Source organism: Prosopis cineraria, unplaced genomic scaffold (genome assembly GCF_029017545.1).
Source record: "Prosopis cineraria cultivar Desert tree isolate PC_DT_omini unplaced genomic scaffold, ASM2901754v1 PC1, whole genome shotgun sequence".
Taxonomy (NCBI): Eukaryota; Viridiplantae; Streptophyta; class Magnoliopsida; order Fabales; family Fabaceae; genus Prosopis; species Prosopis cineraria.
In genome coordinates this window covers 44,708,423-44,727,637 of record NW_026555332.1, presented here as the reverse complement: position 1 = coordinate 44,727,637, position 19,215 = coordinate 44,708,423, and the positions used below count along the sequence as shown (strand labels likewise).

The following is a 19,215-nucleotide window of genomic DNA, read 5'->3' as shown; positions in this document are numbered from 1 at the left end:
AGGTTTGAATCTGACCATAGACCATTTTCTATGTCATGCATGACATTATTTACCGATCTCGGCATTCTATTATTGTAACGTGGACGCTTTAATTAAATAACTCTACATATGATTCTTTCTGTATCCTGCGCACAACACTCTGATCTCCTTGAAGGAAAACAAAAGAAAAGATGGAGAGCTGTTAGTTGTTTTACAACTTAAAAAAATCACCAATAATCGAGGCCTTACTCGATTTCATTTTCGTACGAAGTATCGCCCCATTAATAATAGACTAGACTCAAGTCGGGTTCCGCTTTTTTATTTATTATTTATTAATATGCATTCTTTGAAAAACATTAACAAGCAAGACGTACCGGTACCTCACCTGATTTTGCCTGTAAGTAATTATCAGGAATGTAGAGCAACTTATATCTAAATTAAAAATGGGGCAGACCGGGGGAACAAATAGGCAGGAATGGCGAAATAGCACCGTCTTAATTAACTAACTCTTAGACTTATTCATAACGAAAACCTGTTTACTGAGGAAGGAGGGTAAATCAGTGACATTTGGAGATGAGGCATAAACTAGGGTGGATTTCTTATCACGAGCATTGATTTATTTGCCGCTGATTTTTTGAACGCTGTAGTCCAAATCCCTCAGGCATGCACTCACATTAATATATATATATATATATATATATAGATTGAATGCATGCATGTGGGCAATGAAAAGCCGTGTGGAAGATATAAAATGAAGTAAAAGGGCAGGGGAAGGCAAAAGGAACGTGGCTTTGATAGTGGGATTGAAAAATCGTCCCTTTTTGAGGCAGTTATTAACCAAATCTTTGAATAGTATCGAAAGAGAAATGCAAGTTGTACATGAACATACAGAAGCGAGCGCAGTCATTCACGCAAGTGGATGGCCGTTGTATAGTAGAGGAAGGCAACATGGATCAGCCCAATTAATAATATTAAAAAACAATAAACCTCGTTGGTCGTACGTGGCCGTGTGTTTATATATAGGAATTGAAGAGAAGATGTATTGGACGAAGAGGATGGAAGGGAAGAGATACAGAGGGATAAGGAAGAGGCCGTGGGGGAAGTATGCGGCGGAGATCAGAGATCCTTCCAGGAACGGCATGCGCATTTGGCTCGGAACCTTCCACACCGCTGAGCAGGCCGCCAGGGCTTACGACGCCGCCGCTTTCAGATTCAGGGGTCACCGAGCCATCCTCAACTTCCCTAACCATTATACCCACCTTTTTCCTCCTCCTCCTCCTCCTCATACTACCATGATCTCTTTCTCTTCTTCTTGTGCAGTTGCAGCTTCTTCATCTTCACATAATTCAGCCGCCGCCGACAGAGAGAGCTCACAGAGCCAAGAACAGCAACAGGATGATCCGGTTGAGTTGGAGTGCTTGGATGACAAGGTGTTGGACGATCTTCTTCTTCAACCACAGCTTCCTCATCATCCCCACTCTCCTTCCACTGCTCAGCCTCCTTAGCTATGAATTAAAACATGGGAAAATCAGTATAAAGTCCTTACAAGCATTCTAGCTACCATCAAGTTCCATTGTGAGGTCCTAGCCACTTGGCTGTGAATAATATTTGTTGTGAATCGATAAAAGTACCTTGATTAAAAAAAGAAGAAAAGAAGAAAAGAAAACGCACGAAGTACTCCCACAACCCCTTCCCTCTTCCTTTCTCCCTCCCTCCCTCCTCTTAATCTTATTCTTATTCATCCTCGAACCCTATCTTCATTGGTGCCAGAATCCCCACCATCGACCTTTACAGTCTTGACTCTCTTGACCATCGTCTTGCCGTGGTGGAGCAAGTCAAGTGGGTAGCCTTCACCATGGGCTTCTTCCAGGTATCCTAATAGAAATCCAAGATCATGAGCAAACTTACTCTTGAAGGCATTGCTCAGCCTTGTCATTTCTTTGTTTCTTATAATAAAATCTCCTTCCATTCAAAAGAAAATGATACTGGGAGGGAAGAGCCACTGTTAAGAAAATCAAAATTAGTGATGGATATTTAGTCACAGATTTCCAATCTATCACTAATCATGGGGAGGGACTGTTTTCTTTATTAATGTGTTTGTGGGTGATTTTGTTTTCCTTTTTTCTCTGAGCAAACTTATGTAAATAGCCTGTACTGGACAAAGCAAATATAATTTTTAATTTCAAGAATAAGAATAGAGCAACACAGATTGTTAGAGTCAATAGAGTTCCAATCGCATACTAATGTGATGTCTTAGTTAGAGAGGAAGTGATTGTGGGAGTGTTTATAGGGGTGAACCTTTAGTCGGTTTGATTGATTCAATTTCAATTTTGCTAAAACTGATCAGCCAAATTATATAAAAAATTTGAATAGAATCAAATCGAAATACATGAACCAATCGAATTAAAACTGAAATGAATTATAATGATTCAATTCTATCAATCTATTCAGTTCATGAATTTTGATTTAGGTTTATAAAGTCTAATTATTCATATATTCTTCTATCTAATTTTTTTCCCTTGATGTTGAAGGCCTAGCAAAAAAATAGCAATCTTATATCATAATTTATGAGAAGATTAATAAAACTCAGTACTATTACATTAAAAACAAAATTATAAAAATAAAAAAATTAGAACATCACATTAAATGAAAAAAACTTTTATTGCAAGTGATAGAAAGATTTTTTACTCACCTAAATGATAATTTAATCACATTTTTAAAAATATGAAAAGAAAAATATGTATAATGTGGTAGGTTCGGTTGATTTGTTCAAGAATTTTTAGATGAAATCGAACCTATTAATCAAAATTTTCCTTAAAAGAAAATCAAATCAAATCGAAAAACCAAACTAAATTAAATAGATAAAATTCAATTTGATTCAATTCTATTTTCAATTGCGATTTGATTTTGCTCACTCCTGAGTGTTGAGTGTCCCCCCAAATAAGGGTATTTTTGTCAATTTATAACAAATATTAGTCACAACCAAATCCATCAGAATCTCACAATTATTTATGTATTCAGTGGGACTTTTTGGTGGTTATAATGCTTATAAAGGACTTTATAGTTATTTGCCCTTAAAATGCATTCTCTTTTTAAGAAAATACTTAATTAAATTGGGTGCACCACATTATTTATAATCTGTTCAATAAAAGAGATGACAGTAACTATAAATTGATTTCAATATTAATAATAGTTGAAAGAAAAAAGACAAGAAATTAAATGTGTATTTTGTTATAAAAATAAAATTAATTTAAAAAATATCACACAAAATTTTATTTATATTTTTAAAATATTTTAATTAAATAGACTATAAATAATATGGTGTACCTGATTTATTTATATATTTTTTTTCCTTCAAACCTTTTTTCATTTTGCAATTCCCTGATTAAATTTTTTTGCACTGACAGCATTTAAGTGCACTGACACATTCCTTTTACTTTCTTAGATCTATCCAATAACGTATTTTCCCTTGCAAATAATATTTTCTTCTTTTATTAGTTTTTTTAAAATACAAGGCCGCCGGAAAGAAATTGTCCAAAGGAGAGAACGAAAATAGGCTAGGTCAGATTAATCTATTAAAATGAGATCTATATTACACCTAGGACTATGGAAAGAACACTTATAAAAAAAATTTATGAATTACTTATTAGTAAAATTCTCATATTGGCATTATCATTTGAAGTTATATTCCAATGAGGTGTGTCAAAACCTACATTTCAGCTTGGCTAATATTTTCGATTTGACGAAATTTTTTGAAACAAATAACGATTAAGTGGGATTGGAATAAACAAAAGTCACACATTTTTTTTCATACTAAATTATGTAATTTTTTCTTCAATTTCGTGAAAATTATACAAAAATATTTTTTGTTTCTGAAACATATTTTAAATCAATTTTAACATTTTTCATTAAATTTAATAAATATACGTAACCAAGAATATTGTAATTAAAAACTGAAGTCGAACTAAATTATGACACAAAAATGGAGTCTGATTGATCCCGGGTTGAAAAGCAACTAATGTAGCTTGCGTTGCCTGTTATCCTCGACTCCAAATGTTACTCGACAACTTAAGAGATCTTCTCTTTAAAAAAAAAAAAAAAAACATAATCTTAAAAGATCTTTTTGGGCTAGATTCATAGATACTAGGTTTCGCTGACCCAAGATATTCTTCGAAGAAAAATTCGTTTGGCCCAAAATAAGAAAAAGTTTGGGCCTGAACTTCATTGTTGAACAGAACTTCATCCATTTCTAACAATAATTTAAATTGTATAAATTTTTTCATTAGATTAAATTATATTATTTTTCGTTGACTTCATTTAATTTTATTTAAATAAAATAATTTTATATTTACTTTATAATCATCTCTTAAATATTTTCCCATAACAATCTCTTACATATTTTCTTTCCCCAAGAAAATAGGAGTTAACAAATAAAAATGAAAAAAGAACTCTAAATACAATTATTTGGTACCAGTAGAAAAAGGGATAATTTATAGACTATTTCAGAACGAAAGATCAAAACGTAGAAAATAAATTAGCTTAAACTGTACAAATACCTACATCCATACATATACATACACAAATATAAAGTCTTGTATCAATCGCTATTTAGACTTACTCAAAAGAAGTGGACTGCGAGGTCCATAAAAGTGAGAAACGAAAACGAAATAACTGTCTGTAGGACAGAGAAAAGAAAGGAAAGAAAAGAGACGAAAACGAATTAACAGACAGATTCAACCCCCAAAAAAAAAAAAAATATATATATATATATGGAGAGACCATTGAATTCCTAGCTTAGAGGCCAACAGGGTAGGCTTTACTCTTCTTTCTTGGCGGCATGATCGAGAAGGTCCTCTAACAATTTATCATCCAAACACTCGAACTCAAACACTTGTCTCCCACCCTGACCCTGGGCTTCCACCATTGAAGACGACGATGAACAGCGATGCTGGTGGCTACTACTACTAGCACCAGCACTTCCCCCATTGCTCAAACCATATTCTTCCGGGAAGTTCAGAATCGCCGATTGCCCTCTCATCCCAAAAGCCGCACGATCATAGGCTCTCGCCGCTTCTTCTGCTGTGCTGAAAGTGCCCAGCCATATTCGAGCTCCGTGCCTGTTCGAATCTCGAATCTCTGCTGCGAACTTCCCCCATGGTCGCCTCCGTACTCCTCTGTACTTGGTCTCTCTCGGTCCATCTTCCTTCTCCTTTTTCTTTGGCGACTGTTCCATTCTTTTGGTGTGATAGTGCTTATCGATACTGGCTTGAACTTGCCATTTATATTGTGCGGCCACTTCATAATTGGCCGCGAAAACTTTACCTTGCAGATTCAATGGATGGGTAATTATCAGCGTCAGGAGGAACCATGATGGAGATTGCTCCCGAGTTCAACGAATGTGGATCCCAATTCCTAATCTCAAAGTGGCGATGGCTAAGTGGCACATTCAAGGTCACCTCAACCATTTTCGTTGGAATTGTGTCCTTAAATAATGTTTTGTTTTGCAGGTGAGGTCAGGATAATTAACTATACACACATTATTTCTTGTGTCATCCACTTGGGTAAAATTATTAATCCGAGGGGGTCCCGAGGTGGCGACATTAGTTTGTTAATTAATGAAGTGCTTTTAACAATTCCGAGGTACAAAGATCGGGTTGCAACCATAAAAAATAGTGATTGCAATTCAGCACGTGAGCAATATTCTATGGCGAAACATTGAACTTCAGTTGCAGCGACCCTAACGCAACGCTTCAACAAATTGTTTTTTTCCTGTGATGGCTGGCCGATCGTAAAAGCTTGCCATTGTTTTAAAATAATAATTTCGGAGAATAGAATTAGAGGTAGAAGACAAAAGCAAGGATTTGAGTTGAGGAAATCTCGAATAATATTGATTTTCAAACAAGGGATGAAGGATGAGGGGTCCACCTTCTGGGCTTGTGAACAGAAATGATCAGATGAATCCATTCTCGGCTGTATTAATCACCGATTTGCAGAAGTCAAGTCTGGAAATTTTGAAACTAGAAAGCGAGATCATGAGCAGTTATACATATATATATATATATATATATTTGCGTGAACTCTGTTGGGGCTCCAACCCTGTCTCTGTTTACACCACAAGAAACGATCTGGAGGTTGGGATTGGGAGTAGGGTGGACAGTGGCTGTCTATCTGTCTGGCTTAAATACAGATCTCCATAACAATTCCCACTGTTACTGCTTTGAATCTGGGTGTTCTGTAACAGTAAACTTCTCCCACTACATTTAACACCCAGTATCACTCAAGAACATGTTAAAAGAGACAATTTTCAGTGATGTTTTTACATATGTCGTTCTTTATGATATCAACTTTCCGACAAAAAGACCCCGCCTCCAATCGTTTTACTTTTGTAAAGGATTCACGAACAACGGTTTTTCTTTTTTCGGTTATATTAGGATTAATTGGACCTCGATCTCTTCTCAACATCATATATCTTTTCCTAATATGATACATGGTCGAATTGAGGCAATTCAAGCTCAATTTGGCCTTGTAAGTCGAGTCAACACCAAAAGCACAAAAACGAGTGGGAACCCACCAACAAGTCTTAAGGCCAATCCTTTACTGAAACTACACGCGACGTTTCTTTTGATAAGGTCCCTGACATAAATTTGGTGGTCCATAAACAAATGCTGCCAAATCAATGAACGACCTTGTCATCACCTATCCCGTGAGGCCATCAGGGAACTTTCTCATCATTTAAGCCGAAATCGCCAAAGACGAAACAAAGCTCTGTTACAGCAGAGTGCAGAAAACATTCCCAAACGGGACCGCATTCGGTGCTTATGAGCACCGTTATGGGGTAACCTGAGCTCTTCATTATTTTTTAAATGACATCTACCGTTGACTTAAAATTATTTTTAAAATATTTTTATGTTAAATTTATCAAAATAAAAATTATGGAAAATTATAATGTTAAATCAACTGTTTAAAGTGTATCTAAATAATTAATTAATTAAAATTATAAAATTTTAATATTAAATTAGACCTTATAAATTATATATGTACTATTCAGAATATATTTAAATAGTCAATTTATAAAAAGTATTAAAAAAATAATATTAAAGACTTCTATATTTTTTTCCATATTTTTTATTTTAATAAATATAAAATAAAAATAAAAAAATTAAATTTGAACTATTTAAATTTTATCAAGAGTGATGAGTGTGAACTATTTATCCTCTAATAATATAAAAAACAATCCATATTTAATACTATAATTTTTATATATTTTATTTTTGTAAATACGATATTAAAATATTTAAAAAAATTAATTCAACAGCAAGGTTTGTTTGAAGAGAAATAAATGATTCATATCTCTCCACAGGGATGATGAGCGCGCGCAATGCGTTTCCATCCCCAAACTCCCCATGTTCTTGACGGTTGCCACTCCCAACTAAAAAGCAAATCTAATCATGCCTACCTAATTGAGTAGAGTGGGCCAACTTGTAGCGCCACAACTTGTTTAGGTTTTAGAATTGTTAGAATTGGCACGCGTATGTGCACCTCAAAATAGGGCTGAAGCCCTTTAAGATTGAGAGTCGGCTTATTTAGGTGGAAGGATCGGCCCATTTGTATCCTGTTATTTATTTATTTATTTTAAAAGGGTTAAAAAACAAAAAATATTTATAAATTTTTTATTCAAAAACACCCAGCATCTTTAAATAAAAAAGGCACAAAAATATTTATAATATTGATTTAATGAGTATAAAAATGATTAAACCGTTAAATGTTTTTAACATTTGTTAATTTTCAACATTAAGAGTGGGTCTCCTTGCCAGGTGGAATGCAAAATATGAGGTATCTCTTGTTCATCCAAACACGATCTGCCCAACCGTTCACCACCATTCCCCTCTCGTTCTCTCCATAAATATCATTGGAATTTGGAACCGACTCATCCAAGCTTGTTCCTCTGTCGTCGTATGGTCTCTCACCTCCCACTAGAACCTCACGTTGCAAGTTACTCCATGATCAACGCTCCCCCACCGCATCAGCCAACCGTCCCAAGCCCATCCATGTGGATGCACAGTTGCTCCCGTAGGTTGCATTGGCAGATGGTAATGAAATTGCTCGATCGTATAGACTTAGAGTAAGCCTCAGCAAAGCGATCCCTCTTGTATTGCTCGTTCCATGCTCTCTTCGCCTCTTCTGGATCCACACTCACCACCGCTCGCTTCACTGAGTTAGTGACGGAGTATATAGGGACGGAGGGAGAATCCTTATACATGCTCTTCAATCCCTCAAATCACTAGTGGCGCTACATTGAAGCCCAGGAAGCAAATTTATCCCTTGGGCTCGAAGAAAATCATAAAAAAGATTCATGTCCCTTTGGCTTAACTCTAGATATTGGGTTCAATTTTTTTTAATTATTTTTAAATTATTAATTTTTAAAAATGTATCAAGCATCCACCATGTCCTGACACTGCCACTGCCCTCAATCATTTCTCTCGACGGCAACGCTCTCGCCCTCCACTTAGCGGCACCCTTAGATTAGAAGTAGTTTAGGCAAGACTATTGGCTTAGCAACTACCAACCACAAAGGCAAGCGCAAATGCAGATTGGTTTCTCAATCTGGAGCCATTTCAAGGCCTATTGTAAGACTAATCAATGCTAAAACAGAGTTATCAAATGTTGAAGCTTCATGCAAAGAAGAGCAACAGGATGCAACAGATGAAAGGAGGACAAGGAAACAGGGTAGAAAGCCTGCCAATGGAAGGGACGCCCTTGAATCTTAGGGAAGCAAAGAGACAACGGCATGAGAAGCCGAACCAGCAGTTCTATGCTCTAAGATTCGTTGTGCCCAATATATCCAAGATGGACAAGGCTTCTTTTTTGGGTTTTGGCTTGCCGGAATCAAGGTGCTCCCCGCTCATGAATTCAATGGTTTGAGATTCAAGGGAGAGAGGGATTTGGCATGGGATACGTGGCAATGACGGTCAAGAATATAATGGACGTTGAGCTCTTTAACGATTTTCGAGACAGTTGCACTAATTAAATTAACATTATAGCTATTTTTGCACCATCTTTTACTTAAGAGATATTAGGGGCTTAGAGAAAAAGTTCATAAATATTTTTTTTATCTTTTAACCCTATTTTAAATATTGTTAATAATATTAATATTATTGATATTTTTAACATTGTTCATGATGCTTCAAATATTTAATTGTTATTGTCCATTTTTTTAGAATTAAACTTAGCATAATGGTTTGGTTTGTTCAATTTTGAATGATGGTTTATTTATTTGAACTTTAAAGAATTGTTTGATTTCAAATTTAGATAATTATTTAATTTATGTTATGTATGTTAATATTTTTAAATTATATTTCTGACAGAGTATTTTTATATTTATATAACTTATGATTTTATGATTTCAATTAGAAATTTATGATTTTTATTATTTTATTACTTAAAGAACTCTTTTGTATAATTATGACATTGATGTTGGTGCTAATTAATGTTTAACTATTACTGTCTGATTGAAATTTAGAGAGAAATGGTTTAGTTTATTTAGCTTTAGACAATAATTTGTAACTTTAGTCTGCTAATTTTTAGGATTTGAATAAAAGATAATTATTATAAAGCTACACCAAAGGAATGAAAATACAGTAATAAACTCCCACGCACGCTGGTGGCTGGTTATTTGAACATAGACAAGCGAACAAAGCTGTAAACAAACTTCACAAACTGCTAGATTGTCATTATTTATTTGACTCATGGTGTCAAGCTAGCCCTGAAATGATTAAAAGTTGCTTCCGTGTCAGCATCGTTTTCAAAGAATTTCATGTAGAAATCCTTAGGTGTGAAGGGTCTGTAGCGGGCAGGATGGAGTTGATCCATAGCACCTTTTGCTGGTTCTATCACACTTCCCTCCACAGCCGTCACAAAAAACGCAGCTGATGATCGAAATCTGCTCGCATTTGTCACCACTCTGTGTTTCACACTCTTTAACCTGTCATTACTGATCACCTGCACTCCAACGCAGCCATTAATCATAACTTATCCTAGTCCTTATCTATATAAAACTAATGTTAATTAGCAAAGCATGAACCAAACTCAGAGTGAAGACAGTTTTGAGTGAAAAGTGTGGACCTGCAGGAGGCAGCCCACGTTGACCACGAAAGCATGCGGAACAGGCTCAACGCCAATCCATTGACCATCTTTGAAGATTTGAAGTCCTGAAACTTCATCTTGAAGGAGAAAAGTAATGAGATTGGCATCATCATGCTGGCAAGTTCCCAGAGTCAAGCTTGGTTCAGGGCATGGTGGATACTGAAGAGCTGTCAGCACCATACATCCGCTTAGTTCATTCTCAAAATGCCCACGTTCCAGGCCAAGTCCTTCACTGATCAATCCCAGAATCCTTGAAGCCAATTTCTTAATTCCTACTGAACATGCCCCGACAATCTCTCTGTCAACAACATCAAACCCAAAAATTAGATAAAATTTGTGAGTGCAGTGCACTTTTATTGAAGAGGGTGCATCATTTACGTACTGGTATCTGGCTGGGCTTACTGGCCAAAATTGCTGCCACTTGTCTAGGGGATGACACTGGTGCTGCAAGAAGTCTCGCCACATATGGACCTTCTCATTAGCATAATTCTCACAGCTCGTGAAATAAATACACTTGTTGCTAAAATCTTCAGTATACAAGTGTTGCTTGGCCTCATCTGGCATCTGGAAGAACTCCCTCACCACACTTAATGTTTCATCCATTAGATTCTCTGAAACCCCATGATTTACCACCTGCTTTGTAACATGATATCTATCATTGCCAACCTTAGACTTTTGACAGAGATTGAGAAAAAGAAACTAATGAAAAGGAACATGAACCTGGAAGAATCCAAACTCTTGAGCAGCCTTGAGAATTTTCTGAATTACAAGTGCTGGATCACCTTTCTCTGCTTCAGTGAGATCAATCACCGGGATGCCTTCACCTTTAGGAACATGGATGTTCCCTGGTCTTTTTTCTGGAGGATATATGTAATCCTCAGGCACAGGCCGCACATTGTACCAGTTTGAAACAAGTTTCTCCATCGCTGATCAACAAGGTGCAAAACAAATAAACTCAAGAATGTTTTCAGTTGAGAATGAACTAGTGTGACCAATTGATTCGTATTTAAATAGAGCTCATTATCAACCCATGATCTTAGTGGTCCATCGGATTCCTATATATATTTTCAAGTTGCATCACATCACAACGTACAAAGTTTACCATTAATCTAACATGTTCTTGGATATATTAATTAGTATCAACCGTGTTGTCTAATGATGAATGCAATAGTTAACAACCAAGACAGTTACAATTTGCCTATCACCATAAAATACATTTCCCATAACATCACACGAAACTTAAAATAAAAAAGATGCTTTCCTGCAAGACAAGACAAAACATAAGAAATGAAGTAAGAGACAAGATCAGGTGTTCAATGTACTTTAATTTATTTAGTTTTCAAGAATAATTGATTTGGTGAAGTACGACCCAACTAGTTTTTTTTCTTAAAACAGTAATTAATATTAAGAACTTCGATTTAAGTCATCCTTTCTTATACTTGAGTTTTACAGAAAGTGTACTCAGTGCAATTGTTGGTTTTCAGCCCCAAAAAATAAAAATAAAAAATCCAATTAGTGGTTTACTCCTTTCCCGTTTTTTAGACTTCGGGTCAATGCTCCTTTCCCTTTTCTTTGCCATTTCAAAACAAATCCTTACGACCAACTAAGGTTTTGTTCGCGGAAATAATTAACCTCTCACAATGTAATTTAAGTATTCACAATTTTCTCTTGTCATTTTTTTTACTTTTTTAAATTAAAAGATATTTTTATCATTCCATCAAAAATTTTAATGACAATATAGCCCTTTAGGATTTATAAGACATTATTACATTTCGTTAAATCAAATTTTTATTTTCGTATTTTGGAAAAATTTATTTATCATTCTCCCAATAAGAAATTATGAGATGTTATTTAATTGATGCATTTTAGTCCAACAAGAAATACACCAGCTGTCATATAAAATTAGCATGATGAAGTTATTTTATAAAGATATACTCGATTCAGTCAAATGATTGATGGAGATATTAACACAAAATGCAAAGAGAACATCAAATCATGGCTTTACCTTGCTCCCGCACCTTCTCATTAATCCAACGTCTTACATGATTGCAGAGAAATCATTGGAATACATCCTCACAAAACCACCCTTTTTAACTCACCATTTTATTTATTTCTAATCAAGTATGAATTTTCAACTATTGATAAAATTTTCATGCTGAAGTGTGGACACTTGTAGATTCCATTCGCAGTCTTCTTTTGCTTCAACAGGTTGGTTTTGTTGGTCCCGTTTGCGCCATCGTACTCGTTAAATTTGACCGGTTTGGTTTTGATGGTTTTTGTTTTTTTTTTTTTTTGGCCCAATTTGGTATTCCCTTAACAAGTACAATTGACAATGAAACTTTTCTTCTAATTTCGATTCCTTCATGCGGGCATATATAATATACCGAAGGGGAAAATAATTAAACACTAAGGAAGTTACAAGTAAATCATCATAAAATGCAGCCCAGAACACAAGGAACACACGACATAAATATTCTGATCCTTTGAAGTCATGCCTTGAAAATTTCTAGCGTGCCTTGGGAGTCACCGTTACTTGCATAGAATTTAGAGAGAAAGTGTTTGTTCTTGAAGGGCTTGTAAATTGGAGGATGGAGTTCATCAACCAGTTCTTTTGCGGGCTCTATAATACTCTCCTCCAAAGCTCCTATGAAAAATACAACTGAAGTTCGAGCTTCCCTTGAATTCGTCGCAGCTCTGTGCTCTGCACTTTTCAGCTTTTTGTTACTGATCACCTGCACCCTCATTCAACATTATCATTTGCTATCAAATGAACAGTGAAACGAGTTGTTTAATTTCTACGCTAAATGAAAAGTTATGGACTATGCAATCAAAGAGTGTACTACAAAATACCTGCAACTGAGAGCCTATATTGACCACAATTGCATGTGGATTAGGATGGACACCAAGCCAAGTATCATCCTTCAACACTTGAAATCCATAGACGTCATCTTGGAGTAAAAGAGTTATGATATGAGGATCAGCATGCTTGGATAATCCTAGAGTCAAATCTGGCTGGGGACATGGCAGATAATGATTAGCGGATAGTGTCATAAATTGGCTATATTCACCCTCAAGATATTCACCATCCAGTCCAAGTCCTTCACTGATAAGCTTCAAGATCCTAGAAGCCAACTTCTTTACTTCCACTGAACACGCCCCAATACGCTCTCTGATACAAATCAGACTAAAGCCAATAAGTAAAGAAACAAATAAAAAAGCAGACATATAAGCATTTAGAGTTTAGAGTGTAGCATCCATTATATTACTGGTATCTCGCTGGGATTTGAGGCCATATATGCTGCCACTTCTCCAAAGGATGACATGGGTGCTTGAGACAGTCCCTCCATAGATGAACCTTCTCTGTAGCATAAGTTATAGAGCTCGTAATGAGCCTGCAATCCTTCATGCTAAAACCCTCTGAGCACAAGCGCTGCTTGGTCTCAGCTGGCATCTGTAAGAACTCCTTCATCACACTCATTGTTTCATTCATTAGATTCTCTGGAATCCCATGATTGATCACCTATACTTTCAATCCTGACGCGTTATTACTACAATTAATCAAGCTTTTAATTAAAAATCTTATTCTTTCACCAAACCGGGAAAAAAAAAACAGAAGTTATGGCATGAACCTGGAAGAATCCAAACCCTTGAGCTACCTTGAGAATTTTCTGCATAGTATGCGTTGGATCACCTTTCTCTGCTTCATTGAGGTCAATCACTGGGAAGCTTTCAGTTATAGGAACATGGACACTCCCTGGTCTTGTTTCTGGTGGAAACACGTAATCCTCTGGCATACACATGGTCCCAGTTTGAAACAAGTTTCTTCATTGCTGATCGACAGGGCTCAAAACCAAGAAACTCAAGAATGTTTTATCAATAAATGAGACAAATTAGACAGGGCAGCAGGAGACCTAGTGGAAATAAGAGATGAATCAAAATTAGTAGAAGAGCATTATTAGGAGCTGCTGGCTCTGGTGGAGAGTGATATTATTCTATTCATTTCTCATCTAATTGCAGAGTATAAAACCGCTTATATATAGAGTGAAGAAGGGGGAAAATCCTAACAGAAAAATACAGCATTTCTTATGCTGAAGTTACTCCACCACACACATATCAAGTAACATGAGGTCTAGATAAGGCTAAAGAATTGATCTCAACTTAAATACGTAAGTTGGGTTTGATTTATGTTTGTTGTCTCAGCGTAAGTGAAAAACACATGAGAAAAGTGCAGGGACAAATTTGGAAGAGGGTGGAAAATGTGAGAGGGAGCGGTGAAACAGACGCATGTTTGGAAGCTCATGGACCAAATACAAAAATGGTTTCTCAGCTTATGCTTCTCTTAAAACAACCAATTAATATTAATAAAATATACAACAGCAAATCATATTGGTGTATCACGTGATTGTACTTTGCAATCGCTGAGGTGGCTTTAGTCAATGCTAAGTCATATGCTTTGACTGGAATGAACGAGCTATTGATCTGTATTCAAATGGAGCTCATCGCTAACCCATGGCCTCAATGCTCCATTGGATTCCATATTCTTGTACATAATTTTTCAAGTTGCTTTATATAATATATATATATATATATATATGAAATTTACCACTAATCTAATATGTTCTCGGATAAATGCCAATGGGTTATTATCAACAAGTACTATCTAATGAAAGTAAAGGTTAAAAACCAGAAGATGTTACAATTAGCCTTCCGCCTTAAAATATACTTCCCAACGTCTCATGAAACTTGAAATAAAAGAGGTACTTTTCTTAATAGCAAGACAGAACAAAAGAAAACAGATAAAGTATAGATAAGATTATTCGATCACTATATTTATTTGAGAAAATCACTCTTAAGTTTCACATAAACAATCTAGATTAAAAAAAAAAGCTCATTAAATCACAAAACCACTCAAAAAACATAAGTAAACCATCTTAAAATGCAGCCTATATCGAATAGGATTGCTTTTAATAAAAGAATATTTATTTATAATAAAAAAATTAAAGGAACACACAGGGATTTTGATGTCCTTGAGTATTATGCCTTGAAAAATTCTAGTGTGGCTTGTGAGTCACCGAAAGTTGCTTGGAATTTAGAAAGAAAATCTTTGCTCTTGAAGGACTTGTAAATCGGGGGATGGAGCTCGTCAATCAGAGCTTTTGCTGGTTCTACGATACTCTCCTCCGAAGCACATATGAAAAATGCAGCTGAAATTCGAGCTTCACTCGAATTTGTCACGGCTCTGTGCTCTGCACTTTTCAAATTGCTGTTGCTGATCACCTGCATCCTCAACACAATCAAATTAACCATTATTTAAGACCATCGTTTGCTATCATCGAAATCAGCTATTCAATTCCTACACATTCTGAACTCTGTTGATCTAGAATGAATGAAAAATTTTAGACGGTAAGAAATTAAGAGTGTGTATATGCCTGCAACTGGGAGGCTATATTGACCACAATTGCATGGGGGTTAGCATCAACACCAATCCACGTATCATCCTTCAACACCTGGAGTCCATAGACGCCATCTTGGAGTAAAAGGGTTATGATGTTAGGATCAGCATGCTTGGGTACTCCTAGAGTCAAATCTGGTTCAGGACATGTTGGATAGAAATTGGCGGAAAGTGTCATAGTTTGGCTATATTCACCCTCAAGATATTCACCATCCAGCCCAAGTCCTTCACTGATTAAGCTCAATATCCTGGAACCCAACTTCTTAACTTCCACCGAACACGCCCCAACACACTCTCTGATACAAATCAGACCAACCCAATAAGTAAAGAAATATATAAAAGCATACATATAAAAGCATTTTGGGTTTAGATTAGAGGGCAGCATCCATTACTGATATCTCGCTGGGGCTTGAGGCCACATATGCTGCCACCTCTCTAAAGGATGACATGGGTGTTTGAGACAGTCCCTCCATATATGAACGTTCTCTGCAGCATAAGTTACACTGTTCCTAATGAACCTGAAATCCTTCATACCAGAACCCTCTAAGTGCTGCTTGGCCTCCGCTGGCAACTGGAAGAACTCCTTCAACACACTCATTGTTTCATTTATTAGATTGTTCGGAATGCCATGATTGATCACCTATACTTTCAATCAGCACACGTTATTGCAGCAATATAATTGATCCAGCTTTGAAAATTCTTATTCTTTCATCAAAGTGGAAAAAACCAACCAAAATAGAAGTTATGTCATGGACCTGGAAGAATCCAAACTCATGAGCGGCCTTGAGAATTTTCTGCATGGTAAGGGTTCGATCACCTTTCTCTGCTTCGCTGAGGTCAATCACTGGGAAGCTTTCACCTATAGGAACACGGACGCTCCCTGGTCTTATTTGTGGTGGAAACACGTAATCCTCAGGCACAGGTTGCACATTGTACCAGTTTGAAACAAGTTTCTCCATTGCTGACCGACAGGGTGCAAAATAAAGAAACTCAAGAATGTTCTATCAACAGGGAGTGAGCTATATTGATTTGTATTTAAATAGAGCCCATCATTAACCCATGACCTTAATGGTCCATCTGATTCCAATATATATATATATATATATATATTCAAATTGGTTTATAATATGCATGAAGTTTACCATTAATCTAACATGTTCTTGGATAGACGTGAACAGGTTAGTTTCAAGTGGTGCTATCTGATGACAGCAATATGTCACGGGCTGAGAGTCTGGCGCAGCACACGGCGCCCGTGCGGCGTCCTGGAGGACCCCATAATCCTCAGGACAAGCCTTACCACGTACGGATCACACTGGTTTCGCCCTGCCATGGGCTCATCAGGGAGGCGGCACTAGCCCCCGACCAGTTGTGCACACAGTCCGAAGACTGAGGCAGAACAACCCCAATGCTAATGTCGCCCCCTTTACCCATATTGTACGAGGCTAACCAGCGGACCGTTCATTATCTTGGTCTTTACACGGTCACGGAAATATCATCCGTGACAAATAGTTAACAACCAGGGAGGTTACAATTAGCCTATGGCCTTAAAACGTGCTTCCCATAACATCACATAAAACTTTAAATAAAAGAGCTCTATATTAGGACCCACCACATTACTTTCATTCAATAGAGCTCTATCCGAAAAGGGAGATGCCAGAATTTTCTGTTCAGTTGGTCTATCATATAAGCATGTCACTAGAGCCTTGTTCCAAGTTCCCCATTGATGCAGTACAAGGTCTCCCACTGGAGCAAACTGTGTACTAGGCACAGTTATTGGTATCCCAGCCATAAAAATAAGGTTCAATTATTGGATTGCTCTACTCCTTACACTTTTCTTGACCATTTAAAAGAAAAAAACCACGTCTTGTTCTCATAAGGACAGCAACAGCGACAACAATATTGGTTCTTGAAAAGTTAGCGAGGGAAAGGGAAAAAGTCAAGGCTCGAGGGTTTGCAGCGGCCCAGGTATTTCGTTGTCATGGAAGGGAAGAAACAGTGGCTTAGTCAGGAGACTGGTTTCCTGCATTGGTGGCAGACAGGTTTCATTCCATGAATGCGAAGAGACATGTTTCTTGAGAGGGAAAGCAACTTAAAATGACCAAAATGCCATTTGCTGCTGCTCCATTAAAGGCACCAAACCATGGCTAATTTGCAGAAAAGAGAAATTGAAACAAAAATCCCTGAAAGGCTATAACCACAAGCCCATAAAACTTGAAATCGAAGGCCAAAAACTCCAGTAATCAACAATCCAGAAATATATCTTAAATATCATATAAATCAACAAAGAAAGAAGAAGCTGGCAAAGGATAAGTTAGAAAGTAGAAACAGAGTTGGCGATCGCACGAATAATGTTCATACTTTATTGGTGAATGCAAAAAGTTGCTTATCCAGCCATCACCGACGGCTTGCCTTACCGCAAATGCGAGGATGTGTGCCGTGCTAGAAGACAAGCAGTGGAACAGAGCCTCAGTAGATAGCTTCCAGGCTCCAGCTATGGCATAGAGTCGATAAACGAGGGGTCAACGAAGCGCGACGATTGCAGGAACCCGCCCTGCTTCACCTACATATGTATTTTGGTTACACTGCCTCTGACTGTTGACTTTCTTGTTATTGGTTTGTATTCAGAAAGAACCAAAAAAGGAGGAGGTTCGTGCCGTGTTTTATTTTCCGTTCTCTCTCCTTCAATTCAATAATTAAATTATTTTTTTGTTTTTCAAAGCATTCCCACGATCGATATAGTCTTTTGACATTTTTATTTTCTCTTGAAGCTTGGAGGATGAGTCCACCTTCCCCTCAGTGGAAATTCCACTTTCTTCACAGATAGATTCCTTGCAATCTGGAGAGGATCCTTCAAAGCATCCAAGTTCGGAGTGCTTTGAGAATCACCTCTTGTCAAAGCCTTGAAAAATTATTCTAATTAAAATATATGTAAGGAGGTATAGATTGATATCATCTCTATTATATCCACTTAATAAAAATTATTATAATTAAAATATAAATGTTCAGTGCCAATTTTAACTTTAAATTAATTAAAATGTTAGTTTATAATAAAAATAATTATTTTGTAGATTCTATTATTAAAAAACTTGAACATGATCGTGCGTTATTATTTTTCAAAATAAATGGCATTTTGGAAATTTTACAATCTTATGTTTCTTGCCTTTCTATTTTTCTTACAAACCAAACTTTCTTTTTATTTTATTTTTTTTCCTATTAAGCATTTGTAATTTCCACAGCCAACCAAACACATCTACTTTAATCATATCTTTCCTTTTCTTTTTATTTTCTCTCATTTCCCTCGTCAACTTTCCGTAAACTAAACAACACTTATAAAAATTAGAGTTAAAATTTAGCTCTTGGTTTTTTATTTTTTTCGAGGAGGACTTCTCTGGAACAGAAAGTTGAAGAAAATGATCTAAAGTGTAAAAGAGGCATGATTAGATAACTAAAGATAGGAATTCCGGTAAAAAGTATAGAAATGTGAGGATTAAATTCGAAGTTTGGTTGAATTAACGAAGAAAAGGTAAATTAGGGTTTGACCATAACAACCATTACGGATATCCAAGGGCTGATCCGAAATAGAAAACTTTTTTACTTTGAGTAGAAAAACGTGGAACCAATAGAACTGTACATGGAATAAA

The 19,215-nt window shown here is 36.4% G+C and overlaps 5 protein-coding genes across 7 annotated transcripts; 1 reads left to right on the top strand and 4 right to left on the bottom strand.

The window, feature by feature from the left end:
• The first annotated feature begins 1,029 nt into the window (after positions 1-1,029).
• On the top strand, positions 1,030-2,408 carry LOC129303405 (ethylene-responsive transcription factor ERF098-like). Its single transcript, XM_054942695.1, has one exon. The coding sequence runs from the start codon at positions 1,035-1,037 to the stop codon at positions 1,482-1,484; it is 450 nt and encodes a 149-aa protein (XP_054798670.1). The 5' UTR covers positions 1,030-1,034; the 3' UTR covers positions 1,485-2,408.
• A 2,328-nt stretch (positions 2,409-4,736) lies between these two features.
• Positions 4,737-5,859, bottom strand: LOC129303412 (ethylene-responsive transcription factor ERF095-like). Its single transcript, XM_054942705.1, has one exon. The coding sequence runs from the start codon at positions 5,210-5,212 to the stop codon at positions 4,796-4,798; it is 417 nt and encodes a 138-aa protein (XP_054798680.1). The 5' UTR covers positions 5,213-5,859; the 3' UTR covers positions 4,737-4,795.
• Positions 5,860-9,566: 3,707 nt separating this feature from the next.
• LOC129306999 (hyoscyamine 6-dioxygenase-like) lies at positions 9,567-11,123 on the bottom strand. Its single transcript, XM_054947874.1, has 4 exons — positions 10,843-11,123; positions 10,505-10,755; positions 10,102-10,420; positions 9,567-9,978 (listed from the first exon to the last, which is right to left on the bottom strand). Exons 1-4 carry the CDS (start codon positions 11,044-11,046, stop codon positions 9,724-9,726), a joined length of 1,029 nt encoding a protein of 342 aa, XP_054803849.1. The 5' UTR covers positions 11,047-11,123; the 3' UTR covers positions 9,567-9,723.
• Positions 11,124-12,448: 1,325 nt separating this feature from the next.
• LOC129320043 (flavanone 3-dioxygenase 2-like) lies at positions 12,449-13,612 on the bottom strand. Its single transcript, XM_054965187.1, has 3 exons — positions 13,389-13,612; positions 12,973-13,291; positions 12,449-12,854 (listed from the first exon to the last, which is right to left on the bottom strand). Exons 1-3 carry the CDS (start codon positions 13,610-13,612, stop codon positions 12,612-12,614), a joined length of 786 nt encoding a protein of 261 aa, XP_054821162.1. The 3' UTR covers positions 12,449-12,611.
• Positions 13,613-15,156: 1,544 nt separating this feature from the next.
• On the bottom strand, positions 15,157-18,192 carry LOC129320027 (protein DOWNY MILDEW RESISTANCE 6-like). Of its 3 annotated transcripts, none has more exons than XM_054965169.1 (5): positions 17,933-18,192; positions 16,306-16,535; positions 15,967-16,214; positions 15,559-15,870; positions 15,157-15,406 (listed from the first exon to the last, which is right to left on the bottom strand). In XM_054965169.1, exons 2-5 carry the CDS (start codon positions 16,531-16,533, stop codon positions 15,157-15,159), a joined length of 1,038 nt encoding a protein of 345 aa, XP_054821144.1. In that variant the 5' UTR covers positions 16,534-16,535; positions 17,933-18,192. The 3 variants fall into 3 exon arrangements, with proteins under 3 accessions (XP_054821144.1, XP_054821136.1, XP_054821150.1); XM_054965161.1 differs by having other exon boundaries at positions 17,989-18,191; XM_054965175.1 differs by having other exon boundaries at positions 16,330-16,535; positions 17,989-18,189.
• Positions 18,193-19,215: the final 1,023 nt, after the last annotated feature.